Genomic DNA, 14,811 nt, shown 5'->3' with positions numbered 1-14,811 from the left:
GAGCCTCACAAGCTGATGTTACGTCCCACTCAGTAAGTTTCCTGTCCGCAATGCAGGCGGGAGGCAGCACCTTAGCGCACAGCAAGATCCCACAAAGCGTAAGGTGGTCAGCAAACCCGGGCCGCCTGCTTTGCTGCCGCCGGGCAGCGGGTCCCACGGCTGCGCAGGTCAGCACCTTGCGGAGGCCCCTAACAGTGTCGGCTAACCGTCATACTGCATTGCTCCGAGGGCTTGCCCAGTTTTCACCAATCGGTGTTGGCCCTGGGCACGGGAAGGGTAACAGAAGGAGGGAGCCAAAGGAAAGAGCGGGAGAGCAGAGAAATAGAGAGAGAGAGAGAGCTCGAATTCGTACCGCACGTGTTGGGAACTCCCCGGGGAAGTTGAGAGGCAAGTGCGTAATTTGGAGGAGATGGGAATATCCACCTAAACAGCCTCGATTGGCTCGAGCGCGGATGGGATCAATCCCGTTTCGCGTCGTGGGAGTTTGCAAATTGCTCCATGCGCAGTTTCTGCGCTGAATAGTGGGAAGTAGGGAGGTCATGTTGGGAGTTGTATAGAGCCTCGGTGAGGCCACAGCTGGAGCACTGGGTGCAGTTCTGGTCGCCACATTATAGGAAGGATGTGATTGCACTGGAGGGGGTGCAGAGGAGATTCACCAGGATGTTGTCTGGGATGAAACATTGAAGTGATGAAGAGATGTTGGATAGACTTGAGTTGTTGTCGTTGGAGCAGAGAAGACTGAGGGGTGACCTGATCGAGGTGTACAAGATTATGAGGGTCATGGACAAGGTGGATAGGGAGCAGCTGTTCCCCTTTAGTTGAAGGGTCAGTCACAAGGGGACATAAGTTCAAGGTGAGGGGGGCAGGAGGTTTAGGGGGGTGGTAAGTGAGGAAAAGCTTTTTGACCCAGAGGGTGGTGAGGGTCTGGAATGCGCTGCCTGGGAGGGTGGTGGAGTCGGGTTAGCCTCACATCCTTTAAAAAGTACCTGGATGAGCACTTGGCATCGTCATAACATTCAAGGCTATGGGGCCAAGTGCTGGTCAATGGGATTAGGTAGGTAGGTCAGGTGTTTCTCACGTGTCGTTGCAGACTCGATGGGCCGAAGGGCCTCTTCTGCACTCTGTGTGATTCTGTGGAGTGCAGCAGGTTTGGGAAGATATAAGCCTTTCTTAAACATACAGATACACTCCCTATCATCCACACACACACACACACGCACACACGATCTCTCACACACACTGTCACGTTTACACGTACTCTCATACACTCATACTCTCATACACTCTCTCACATATACACTCAGACACACACGTACACACACACACTCTCTCTCACACACAGACACAAACTCTCTCTCTCACACACACATACACACACACACTCTCTCTCTCACACAGACACAAACTCTCTCTCTCACACACACGTACACACACACACACTCTCTTTCTCACACACAGACACAAACTCTCTCTCTCACACACTTTCATTCACTTCCTCTCGTCCGCACTCACACGTTGACACACAGACGCTCAAACACGTACACACTCGCATACACACACACACAGTCTCATACACACACGCACACACTCACACACACGCACACACACTCACTCTCTCATACACACAAACACACATTGGCAGACACAGACAATCAAACACACACGTCCTCGCACACACACACTTTCATGCACACTTACCCATTGACACACACCAACATTCAAACACACACACACACTCTCACACAGTCCCTCTCTCTCACACACGCACTCTCATAAACATGCACACGCACACACTCACAGGCCCCCACACACAGACACTAATACGCACAACTCACACACACACGCAAACGCATTCTGTCTCATGCAAATACACACACTCACGCATTCACACACAAACTCAAATGCTGCAGTCCATGCGGTGTAGGTACACCCACAGTGCTGTTAGGGAGGGAGTTCCAGGATTTTGTCCGTGTGGTGTAGGTACACCCACAGTGATGTTAGGGAGGGAGTTCCAGGATTTTGTCCCTGTGGTGTAGGTACACCCACAGTGCTGTTAGGGAGGGAGTTCCAGGATTTTGTCCCTGTGGTGTAGGTACACCCACAGTGCTGTTAGGGAGGGAGTTCCAGGATTTTGTCCCTGTGGTGTAGGTACACCCACAGTGCTGTTAGGGAGGGAGTTCCAGGATTTTGTCCCTGTGGTGTAGGTACACCCACAGTGCTGTTAGGGAGGGAGTTACAGGATTTTGTCCCTGTGTTGTAGGTACACCCATGGCGCTGTTAGGAAGGGAGTTCTATGATTTTGACCCAGCGACAGTGAAGGAACGGCCGATATATTTCCAAGTCAGGATGTTGAGTGACTTGGAGGGGAACTTCCAGGTGGTGGTGTTCCCATGTGTCTGCTGCCCTTGTCCTTCTAGATGGTAGTGGTCGTGGGTTTGGAAGGTGCTGTCGAAGGAGCCTTGGTGAGTTATTGCAGTGCATCTTGTAGATGGTACACACACTGCTGCTACTGTGCGTCGGTGGTGGAGGGAGTGAATGTTTGTGGATGGGGTGCCGATCAAGCGGGGCTGCTTTGTCCCGGACGGTGTCGAGCTTCTCGAGTGTGGTGGGAGCTGCACTCATCCAGGCAAAGTGGGGAGTATCCCATCACACTCCTGACTCGTGCCTTGTAGATGGTGGACAGGCTTTGGGGGAGTCAGGAGGGTGAGTGACTCTCCGCAGGATTCCCAGCCTCTGACCTGCTCGAGTAGCCGCTGCCTTTATCTGCCGCACGGTTATTGATTCTTCTGCATGTTCATCCAAACAGATCCCCTGCAGACTCCCAATATAGCCTTATTCACCGTCAGAGGGATGAATCTCATCAACTGCACGGTCCAGAACAACACAGGGAACGGCACAATGTACTTATTGGAGTTGGATGCCAGCGGGTCTAGGCAAGTTCAACACGCGGAAGTGTTGAATTTCACCTCGACGTTTCCGTTGAATAACAGCGATGGCAACATTGCTGGCCGCTACGTCTGTTTATACGAGGTGCAAGTCAAGGGTAGATCGTTCAACTCCACCTACACTGAGTCTGTCCTAGTCGCTGTCCCAGGTGAGTGAGATTCAACTTTCCATCAACGCTCTTGGTAAACTAAGGCACCAGGCATTCTTCATGTTCTTGTGCTCAGCAGTAGTTGACCAAATGTCAAGCCAGATAACATTGACTTTTCCTCATTCACTGAGGGGGTGTGGGCGTCGCTGGCTGGGCCCAGCTTTTATTGCCCGCCCCTAATCGCCCCTTGAGGTGGTGGATGAGCCGCCTTCTTGACCTGCAGCTGTCCCTGTGGTGTAGGTACACCCACAGTGCTGTTAGGGAGGGAGTTCCAGGATTTTGACCATGTGGTGTAGGTACACCCACAGTGCTGTTAGGGAGGGAGTTCCGGGATTTTGTCCGTGTGGTGTAGGTACACCCACAGCGCTGTTAGGGAGGGAGTTCCAGGATTTTGTCCCTGTGGTGTAGGTACACCCACAGTGCTGTTAGGGAGGGAGTTCCAGGATTTTGACCCAGCAACAGTGAAGGAACGGCCGATATATTTCCAAGTCAGGATGGTGAGTGACTTGGAGGGGAACTTCCAGGTGGTGGTGTTCCCATCGATCTACTGCCCTTGTCCTTCTAGTTGGTAGTGGTCGTGGGTTTGGAAGGTGCTGTCTAAGGAGCCTTGGTGAGTTCCTGCAGTGCATCTTGTAGATGGTACACACACTGCTGCTACTGTGCGTCGGTGGTGGGGTGAGTGAATGTTTGTGGATGGGGTGCCGATCAAGCGGGGCTGCTTTGTCCTGGACGGTGTTGAGCTTCTTGAGTGTTGTGGGAGCTGCACCCATCCAGGCAAGTGGGGAGTGTCCCGTGGTGGAATTTGAGAATGTTTGTGGACGAGTTTACTGAGACAGGGAGAGTCAATTCTCTGGAGGGTTTGGAAACAAGGTTGAGAAGCGATGGACAAAATCAAATTTTAAAAAAAGCAGACACATGAAAATATACAATTTTCTGAGCAAAATTGAAATTTCAGAACAGTAAATTGTCAAGATGTTTAAAAAGTGAACAGAGTGGGTGAGAGTGTGTGTGGTGGGGTGAGTGTGAATGAGAACACTTGAGACTGGGAGTGCGGCAGACATAAACAGTGTCCCTTCCCTCTCGCTCTCCCTACACACAGGCACTGACACACGCACAACACACACACACACACACACACACACAACACACACTCACCCCTCACACACACACACACGCACACATAACCATCTCAGGCACACACTCTCCCTTTCACACATATAAACCCACCACTCTCACACACACACACTCACCCATCACTCACACACACGCTCACCCATCACTCACACACACGCTCACCCATCACTCACACACACGCTCACCCATCACTCATACACACGCTCACCCATCACTCACACACACGCTCACCCATCACTCACGCACACACTCACCCCCATCACACCCTACGCAAACACACACATACACACACTCCTAGACACACACACACAGACAAACACACACACATACTCATCCCTCACACACACACAGTCACCCCCTGTCCCACCCTATGTAAACACACACATACACACGCTTCTCACACACACACACACACTCTCCTCAGTATCTCTCTCTCTCCCCCTCACACACACACTCACACGCCTCTCTCTCTCTCTCTCTCACACACATACACATCCCTCACACACACTCACTCAAACTACCCTTACACACACACTCTCTCACACACACATTCACCCCTCACTCACTCACACACACGCCTCTCTCTCTCTCTCTCTCACACACATACACATCCCTCACACACACTCACTCAAACTACCCTTACACACACACTCTCTCACACACACATTCATCCCTCACTCCACACAGACACACCCCTCACTCACACACTCACTCAAACAACCCTTACACACACCCTCTCACACACACACACACCCCTCACTCACACACTCACTCAAACAACCCTTACACACACCCTCTCACACACACACACACCCCTCACTCACACACACACACATGCGCACGCACACACACACACATACGCACGCACACACACACACATGCACATACATAAACACACACCCCTCACATACATGCACGTGCACACACACACACTCACCACTGAGTCACACACTCACTCACCCCTCACTGACACACTTACACACACACCCCTCTCATTCACAAACACACACACACACACACTCAACCCTCACAAACAGACACACACACACACACTCAACCCTCACACACTCATGACTCACATGCATGCACGTGCACACACACACACACATCCCTCACACTCACACACACAATCACCCCTCCCTCTCTCTCTCTCTCACACACACACACTTCCCTCATATATACGCACACACACACACACACACTCACTCCCCCCCCACACACGCACTCACCCCGACACACACTGCCCTCTCGATTGGGCACTCTAGAGTCTAGTTGTTTCGTACGGTAGCCGGCCAAGAACCTATAATGGGGGAGATGGTTAGCAAGTGCAATGGCCAATTTTGCTTGGATGTGCACTGCTTAAGGTGCTGACAAGGTGAGCACTAAGTGTATCACACACTCCGAGTACCCCCGTGCTGTCGTTGAAGGGAACTGAGGTCGACCAATGAGATGATCAAGAGGGATGTGCAGATGGAGAATGACCATCACACCATCTCAGCACATTAACTGATAAAGCTTCTAACGTCTTCCACCTCCTATACACAACTGATCACAGCAATGGCGGCCGAGGGACCTTATGCAAGAGACAGATGCATGGATGCAATTGTGTTCAATGGATCTGGCGTCAAATAAACAATGAAACTGATACAGTCAAAAATGACCCACGTTGTTTTCTTTCTCTCTCAATGTCATTGTAGCCTCCCCGAATGTGAAGAAAATCGTTGGCTGGTTCTTAGCTACGCTGATACTCCTCATGATTCTGGTCCTTTCCGTGTATTACTTCAGAAAGCCGAAGACTTGCAAGACCAAACGTGGTAAGATGGATACTTTCTGTCCATGTCTTTATTACTTCCCCTACTTTGCATCGCATATGTTGCGACGAGAGGACCAAGTTCACTCTTAGGGTGTGATCCCCACTGTAGGTCAGTGGCTGGTCATCCTGCAAGGAGCTCAACGCCATTCGGAGCAAAGAATCCCGCTTGACTGGCTCCCCATCCACAAACATTCACTCCCTCCACCACCGACGGACAGTGGCAGCAGTGTGTGTACCATCGACAAGATGCGCTGCCTTGTCCCTTCCAGTGGAATTATACTTCTCGCATTGAAACAAATGCATTTCAGACCCCCCCCCGCCCCCAGTCCCACACAGTGACAACGCAGGTGGGTAAGGTAGTCAGGAAGGCATATGGCATGCTTGCCTTCATCGGCAGGGGTATTGAGTATAAAAGCTGGGAAGTCATGCTGCAGCTGTGTAGAACCTTGGTTAGGCCACACTTGGAATATTGCGTGCAATTCTGGACGCCACATTACCAGAAGGATGTGGAGGCGTTGGAGAGGGTGCAGAGGATGTTGACCAGGATGCTGCCTGGTCTGGAGGTTATTAACCATGAGGAGAGGTTGGAGAAACTCGGATTGTTCTCACTAGAGCGACGGAGATTGAGGGGCGACTTGATAGAAGTTTACAAAATGATGAGTGGCATGGACAGAGTAGATAGTCAGAAGCTTTTTTCCCAGGGTGGAAGAGTCAATTACTAGGGGAACATAGATTTAAGGGGAGAGGAGAAAACTATAGAGGGGATGTGAGGGACAAGTTTTTTACGCAGAGGGTAGTGAGTGTTTGGAATTCGCTGCCAGAGGAGGTGGTGGAAGCAGGTACGATAGTGGTGTTTAAGAGGCAGCTGGACAAATACATGAATAGGATGGGAATAGAGGGATACGGACCCCGGAAGTGCAAAATGTTTTAGTTGACGGGCAATATGATCGGCGCAGGCTTGGCGGGCCGAAGGGCCTGTTCCTGTGCTGTACTTTTCTTTGTTCTTTGTTCACTGCAGTGACTCACCAAGGCCCCTTCGACAGCACCTCCTAGGGGAGCTGGTGTACTGTGGTGGTGGCACTAGCAACGCAGAGACCCAGGGCAATGCTCTGGGGAATCGGATCAAATCCCGTCACAGACGCTGGTTGAATTTTAGTTCGGTTAACAAATCAGGAAGATAAAGCTTGGCATGAAACTGTCGTCGATTGCCGGGAAATCCCACCTGGTTCATCGATGTCCTTTAGGGAAGGAAGTCTGGCGTCTTTGCCTACATGTGACTCCAGACACACAGGGATGTGGTTGACTCTTAACTGCCCTCAGAAGCGCCCGAGCAAGGTTGGGCAGTTAGAGACTGGCAACATTTTCTGGCCGTGCCAACGATGTCTACATCCCACGAAAGTTCCAAAAAAAAATACACCCGTCAACTCTACCGCCTAGAAGGGCAAGGGCAGCAGACACATGGGGAACACCACCACCTGGAAGTTCCCCTCCGAGTCACTCACCATCCCGACTTGAAAATATATCGGTCGTTCCTTCACTGTCGGCTGGGTCAAAACCCTGGATGGTCAACGATGGTTACGTCCACCTAAAATGAGTTTTTGAAAAATGTTTTTATTTCATGTTATGTTTTAATCAAACTGACTATAATTCTTTGTACGTTGTGTTTGAAGACTAGGCCTTTATTCACTGGAGCTTAGAAGAATGAGAGGAGATCTCATTGAAACATATAACATTCTGACAGGGCTAGACAGGCTGGATGCAGGGATGATATTTCCTCTTGAGTGGGTTGGGAGGGGGTGTGTATTCTAGAAGGAGGGGTTACAAACTCAGGATATTGGAGTAGACCATTTAGGACTGAGATGAGGAGAAACCTCTTCACTCAGAGGGTAGTGAACCTGTGCCATTCTCCACCACAGGAGGCTGTGGAGGCCGAGACGCTGAATATATTTAAGAAGGAAATAGATAGATTTCTGGACTCCGAAGGTGTCAAGGGGTATGGGTGAACGATGACGTTGAGATAGGGGATGAGCCATGATCTTATTGAAGGGCGGAGCAGACTCAAAGGGCCGAATGACCCACTCCTGCTTCCATTTCCTATGTTTCTAAACAACTCTGTCTACAACTCTATTAACACGATCTTTCTCCCACCCACAGAATACAGGATTTACGTGCGAGAAAGACTTCTCGACGACGTGACACATATCGAAGCTATCGATGATGATACTCCTTTTTAAATGGACGCTATTTTTACGTACTGTATTTGGATGACCCGTGAAGATATTGGGGGCTGGTGGGAGGTGGGGGGGTGGGGGGAAGGGTTGGGGGTAGAATTTGTTCTGTGCGGCAGAGCAGTATCCCTCTGGCCTTCAGTTATACTCGCTGCCCAGATGTAGATTTAGAGGTCGGCAATTGGAATGGCCATTGGCCGCTCGTGTAACAAGCGCCTGCTGCGACTTGGGATCCTCTCGCGATCAGGCCCAAGGTTAATGTTTTTACCCCCAGTCGGTTGGACGCGAAGACTGAAAAAGCCAAACTTCGATCCCGGTCAACGCAAGAAAAATAGTCTGACAAAAGAACATGGTATTGCAAAATTAGTATAACCAACCGAAATTAGCCTAGCTGCTTCTATGACTAGCGGGACTGGCGCCGGTTAAAGACATCTGGCGGCAGAATTTTATTTGGGCGCAGCTGACGAATCACATCTGCGGCCCATCCGAAGTTCCAAACCGCTGGCTTCATTGGGAATAAACACGTCGATTGCACCCACTCTGTGTCTCCGCCCAAGTGTCATTTTGCAACCAACGGCCTGATTCCAAATTTGTCCCGTGCAAAACGTGACAGCTCAACACAGATTTGTAGTGCACATCTGTAGAAATATTACTCCGTGCAACGCGGGTTTCAATGTCCAAATGTTTGCTCTAACGTCTAAATAGTTATCGGTGAGACTCTTCTACTCTCCGAGGTGAAAATAACTAATAAGACCACAAGACATAGGAGCAGAAATTAGGCCAATCGGCCCATCGGGTCTGCTCCGCCATTCAATCATGGCTGATAAGGTTCTCAACCCCATTCTCCCGCCTTCTCCCCCTAATCTTTGATCCCCTTACCAATCAAGAACCTATCTATCTCGGTCTTAAATACACTCAATGACCTGGCCTCCACAGCCTTCTGTGGCAATGAATTCCATAGATTCACCACTCTCTGGCTAAAGAAGTTTCTCCTCATCTCTGTTCTAAAAGGTCTTCCCTTTACTCTGAGGCTGTGCCCCTCGGGTCCTAGTCTCTCCTACTAATGGAAACATCTTCCCCGCGTCCCACTCTATCCAGGCCTTTCAGTATTCTGTAAGTTTCAATCAGATCCCCCCTCATCCTTCTAAACCCCATCGAGTATAGACCCAGAGTCCTCAAACGTTTCTCAAGTGTGAGGGATATTCATAAATTCATATTTAGGTGAAATTACCCTTCAACCAATAACATTGCAAATAATTATCTGGTCACACAGAGGCATCATGATGTCCACCATTGATGTGTTACACTCTTGGTTTAAACATGGACAAAAGAGCTGAGCCCCCGAGGTGAGGTGAGAGTGACTGCCCTTGACACCAAGGCAGCATTTGACCGAGTGGCATCAAGGAGCCCTAGCAAAACTGGAGTCCATGGGACTCAGGGGGAAAACTCTCTGCTGGTTGGAGTCATACCTAGCACAAAGGAAGATGGTTGTGGTTGTTGGAGGTCAATCCTCTCAGCTCCAGGACATCACTGCAGGAGTTCCTCAGGGTCCTGTCCTCGGCCCAGCCATCTTCAGCTGCTTCATCAATGACCTTCCTTCGATCCTAAGGTCAGAAGTGGGGATGTTCGCTGATGACTGCACAATGTTCAGCACCATTCGCGACTCCTCAGATACTGACGCAGTCCATGTCCAAATGCAGCAAGACCTGGACACTTTCCAGGCTTGGGCAGACAAGTGGCAAGTAGCATTCGCACCACACAAGTGACAGGCAATGACCATCTCCAACAAGTGAGATTCCAAACATCACCCCTTGACGTTCAATGGCATTACCATCACTGAATCCTCCACTAGCAACATCCTGGGGGTTACCATTGACCAGAAACTTAACTGGACCAGCCATATAAATACTGTGGTTACAAGAGCAGGTCAGAGGCTGGGAATCCTACAGAGAGTTACCCACCTCTTGACCCTTCACCATCTACAAGGCACAAGTCAGGAGTGTGATGGAATACTCCCCACTTGCCTGGATGAGTGCAACTCCCACAACACTCAAGAAGCTTGACACCATCCAGGACAAAGCAGCCCCGCTTGATTGGCACCACATCCACAAACATTCACTCCCCCCACCACCGACGCACAGTAGCAGCAGTGTGTGTACCATCTACAAGATGCACTGCAGGAACTCACCAAGGCTCCTTAGACAGCACCTTCCAAACCCACAACCACTACCATCTAGAAGGACAAGGGCAGCAGACACACAGGAAAACCACAACTTGAAAGTTCCCCTCCAAGCCACTCACCACCCCGACTTGGAAATGTACCGGCCGTTCCTTCACTGTCGCTGGGTCAAAATCCTGGAACTCCCTCCCTAACAGCACTGTGGGTGTACCTACACCACAGGGGACAAAATCCTGGAACTCCCTCCCTAACAGCGCTGTGGGTGTACCTACACCACAGGGACAAAATCCTGGAACTCCCTCCCTAACAGCACTGTGGGTGTACATACACCACAGGGACAAAACCCTGGAACTCCCTCCCTAACAGCACTGTGGGTGTACCTACACCACAGGGTCAAAATCCTGGAACTCCCTCCCTAACAGCACTGTGGGTGTACCTACACCACAGGGTCAAAATCCTGGAACTCCCTCTCTAACAGTGCCGTGGGTGCACCTACACCACAGGGACAAAATCCTGGAACTCCCTCCCTAACAGCACTGTGGGTGTACCTACACCACCTGGGCTGCAGCGGTTCAAGAAGGCAGCTCACCCACCACCCTCTCAAGGGGTAAATAGAGATGTGGAATACATGCGACCTAGTCAGCGACACCCACATCCTGTACATGAATTTTTAAAAAAACCTCTGTTGGCTGCCACAATCCGTCTTTGGCGACTTCTTTTCATTGGTTTTTGAAGCACTTTGGCCGCCCTAAGGTCGCCAAAGGCGCTATATGAATGCAGGCCTCTTCTGCCGAAGAATTGCAAATCGCCTTACTTTAACACTGCGAGTATTTTCCGTTTAACGTGAAATGCTCTTCCGTTTCTCCTTCCCAAGGGAGCTCATTGCACATTTCTACTTCTGTCCTCCCGCCTTTAGTCCCGGTTAGAATTCACTCACACTGAGGATCACATGAGCCTAGGGAAGTGAGCGATCATTGTTTAGGAACGCTGAAAGGCTTGCTGGGTGAATCGAAGCTTTTGAGACTGAGGCCGGAAAGGTCTTTTTCCTATTAGGCAATAGGGTCAAGGGGTATGGACCCAGGGTGTAAATGTGACATCGAGGAAGAGATGGACCATCATCAAATTGAAAGGGAAACAGAAACACCTGGGAAAAAACTCAGCAGGTCTGGCAGCATCGGCGGAGAGGGGCACTAGTTGACGTTTCGAGTCCTCGTGACCCTTCAACAGAACTAAGAGGTAGATTCGATAGATAAGAGATTAGCCTTCTGGCTCACAACTGCTTGGAATGAATCAAGACTTACATTCAGCGATTGACCGCTCTACCTGCTCCTATCATATACGTCTATGGATAAGGTTGACACTTGGAAGCCAAAAAAACCCACTCCTATTTCCCGTCTGGGTTGACATTTAACTGCAGCGTTGTCTCCACAGGCGAGAGCCCACAATTACTGGCATTGCTACCCGTGGTGCCCCATGACCATATCTCCTTTCTCAGTGACTGTCTCTGTCTCCGACTCACCCCACCTGGATTTCACCTGAAGTTCCATCCCTCATGTTTCGAACCCACCCCAGGATCACGGGTTTCTCCGGGACATACGGCGCTCCTCGGGCTGTTGTTCCCGTCGCATCCTGAGATCCACACTCAGTGCCATGCGCCGCCACGTGGACACACTCGACCTCTCCCTCCAGCAGCTTCGCCGCGCCCCTTTTCCAAAGCTGCCCGTGCCCCCAGTTTCACTTGATTCTTCGCCTCATCCGACGCCTCAACAAGGAGCTTTTTCCCTTTCTCTCAAGTGCCAAGGAACGCAAGCTCCAACAACTCATCGACACCGACACCCATCTGGGACCCTCCACCCCTGCTTGTCCCTCCGTCCCCACCCCCATCTTCCAATCCCAGCCCCAGCCGCGTATCCACCATACCCCCTGACCTTCCCCTCTCCGACGCTGAACGTTCAGTGCTCAGCAAAGGACTTAGTTTCATACCCTTACGCCCTCATCTCAATGAATTTCGGGCTCGGCATGATGCTGAACTCTTCTTCCGCCGTCTTCGTCTCCGTGCTCACTTCTTTGGGCAGGAGTCCTCTCCCCGTTCAACGGATCCTTTTACCCACCTCCAATATTCTCCCTCCACCTGGACCCCTCCCTCTGGATTCTTACCTTCTCTTGATCTTTTCATTGAGAACTGTTGGCGTGACATTAGCCGTCTCAATTTCTCTGCTCCTCTCGCCCACTCTAACCTGTCTCTCTCTCAACTTACTGCACTCCGTTCTCTCAGGTCCAACCCCAACATTGTCATCAAGCCCGCCGACAAGGGTGGTACTGTTGTTGTCTGGCGCACTGACCTCTGAAACTACCGTTTTCCACCCACGGTCGTTGACAGGGCCCTCAACCGTGTTCGGCCCATCTCCCGTGCATTCTCCCACCCAGAAACATGATAGGGTCCCCCTTGTCCTCACTTATCACCCCACCAACCTCCGCATTCAAAGGATCATCCTCCGCCATTTCCGCCAACTCCAACATGATGCCACCACCAAACACATCTTCCCTTCACCCCACCCCGGCGGCATTCCGTAGGGATCGTTCCCTCCGTGACACCCTGGTCCACTCCTCCATCACCCCCTACACCTCAACCCCCTCCCATGGCACCTCCCCATGCCCACGCAGAAGATGCAACACCTGCCCCTTCACTTCCCCCCTCCTCACCGTCCAAGGGCCCAAACACTCCTTTCAAGTGAAGCAGCATTTCACTTGCATTTCCCTCAACTTAGTCTACTGCATTCGTTGCTCCCAATGCGGTTTCCTCTATACTGAGTTCAACAATTTTAGATCTCCTCCATCCCCACCCCCTTTCCGTTTCTTCCCCCTCCTTTTTGTTTTTTCCCAATAATTTATATAGATTTTTCTTTTCCCACCTATTTCTATTATTTTTAATATATTCCACCCATCGTTTATCTCTACCTTTTATGCCCTTTCAGTATTATTTCACCCCACCCCCACTAGAGCTATCTGTACCTTGTCTGTCCTGCTCTCTACTCTTAATTAGCACATTCCTTTAGATAATATCACCACCTTCAACACCTCTTTGTCCTTTGGTCTGTGACATCTTTTGGTTATCTCCACCTATCACTGGCTGCTTGTCCTAACAACACCTCCCCCCCCACCTTAAACCAGCTTATATTTCACCCCTTTCCTATTTTTACTTAGTTCTGTTGAAGGGTCATGAGGACTCGAAAGGTCAACTGTGCTCTTCTCCGCCGATGCTGCCAGACCTGCTGAGTTTTTCCAGGTATTTCTGTTGTTGCTATGAGGCCTGCACCCTCACCCACCGAACTGTCAAAGGCCCATTCAGGCCATTTGGGTACCAATTAAAACAATTAACTGAGCTGCCCGTCCAGCCTTAAGGTTGGCGGGCAGGCAAAGAGACTAGTTGGCTTTTGCACTTATCACCAAACCTCATCCACGGACGGGAAGGGGTTTCATGCAAGTTTTAAAACATTAATAAAGACTTTACGGTAAAACGAACTAGCGGAATAATATTTCGGCACAGGCTAGAAGGGCCGAATGGCCTATTTTTCTGCGCTGTAGTGTTCTATGGTTCTAATAGACATGTCTCAGCTCAAGCGACACTGTCACCTGAGGGGACGTGTCTTAAATATCGTTTCCCTTTATTCAAAGTTTTCAAAATCAAAGTCACCCCCCCCACCGCCCATTGAGGCAGCTCCGTGCCTCAGGGAGGTTGCCGCACTATTTCCGGGGCAGTCGTGAAAGACCGCGGGCCCCGAATCTCCCCGCCGCACTTCCAGGCCCACCTCAGGCTCGGTTGGGCCTTGTTTGGCGCGCCCAGGCAAAATGGCGGCGCGCAGCCAATCGCGGGTGGCCATGGGCTGCTCACGCCCACTCCCACCCAACCAGCCGCCCCCCCTCAACGGGGAGAAAATTCTCCCCACTGTTTCAGGGGGCTGGAGCAGGTGAAGCTGGATAGAAGTGGAGGCCGAGGAGATGTTGACAAAGGTGTCATGGACTAAAGGACAAAGAGGGTGTTAAGGATAGCGGTAATGGCTAATGGAGGTGCTAATGGCGGCGTTAAGGTCAGAGAGCAGAGTGTGATAATAACAGGGGAAGGGTAAGGACTCTGGAAAGAGCAACATAAAGAGGTGGTAGGTGGCCCTTGTGGGAGTAGAGTGGGGGTAGAGTGGGGGGAGGGGACAGTGGTGGGAAAACATATTGAAAATAGGATAAAAGGTTGGGAAGAAACAATGAATAAAATGAAAATAAATAAAAATAAGTGGGTAAAAAATAGAAATTAAAAAATGAAAGAATAAAAATTGAAATATGAATATTGAAAAAGGGGGCGATCGGAAAG

At 50.5% G+C, this 14,811-nt stretch overlaps 1 protein-coding gene across 1 annotated transcript in view; it reads left to right on the top strand.

Moving 5' to 3' along the window:
* The window catches only part of LOC144675738 (scavenger receptor cysteine-rich domain-containing protein DMBT1-like), a 59,665-nt gene extending 50,857 nt beyond the window's left edge, over positions 1-8,808 (top strand). Inside the window, exons 11-13 of the mRNA XM_078536357.1 lie at positions 2,807-3,094; positions 5,926-6,042; positions 8,196-8,808. Of these exons, the coding sequence (XP_078392483.1) occupies positions 2,807-3,094; positions 5,926-6,042; positions 8,196-8,275 (485 nt within the window). The 3' untranslated portion in view covers positions 8,276-8,808. The remainder of the gene's footprint in view (positions 1-2,806; positions 3,095-5,925; positions 6,043-8,195) is intronic.
* The last annotated feature ends 6,003 nt before the right edge of the window (positions 8,809-14,811 follow it).

This window comes from Cetorhinus maximus, unplaced genomic scaffold (genome assembly GCF_964194155.1).
Source record: "Cetorhinus maximus unplaced genomic scaffold, sCetMax3.hap1.1 HAP1_SCAFFOLD_1136, whole genome shotgun sequence".
Taxonomy (NCBI): domain Eukaryota; kingdom Metazoa; phylum Chordata; class Chondrichthyes; order Lamniformes; family Cetorhinidae; genus Cetorhinus; species Cetorhinus maximus.
Note: the sequence above shows the minus strand (reverse complement) of the source record. Positions and strands in the feature narration are given on the sequence as shown.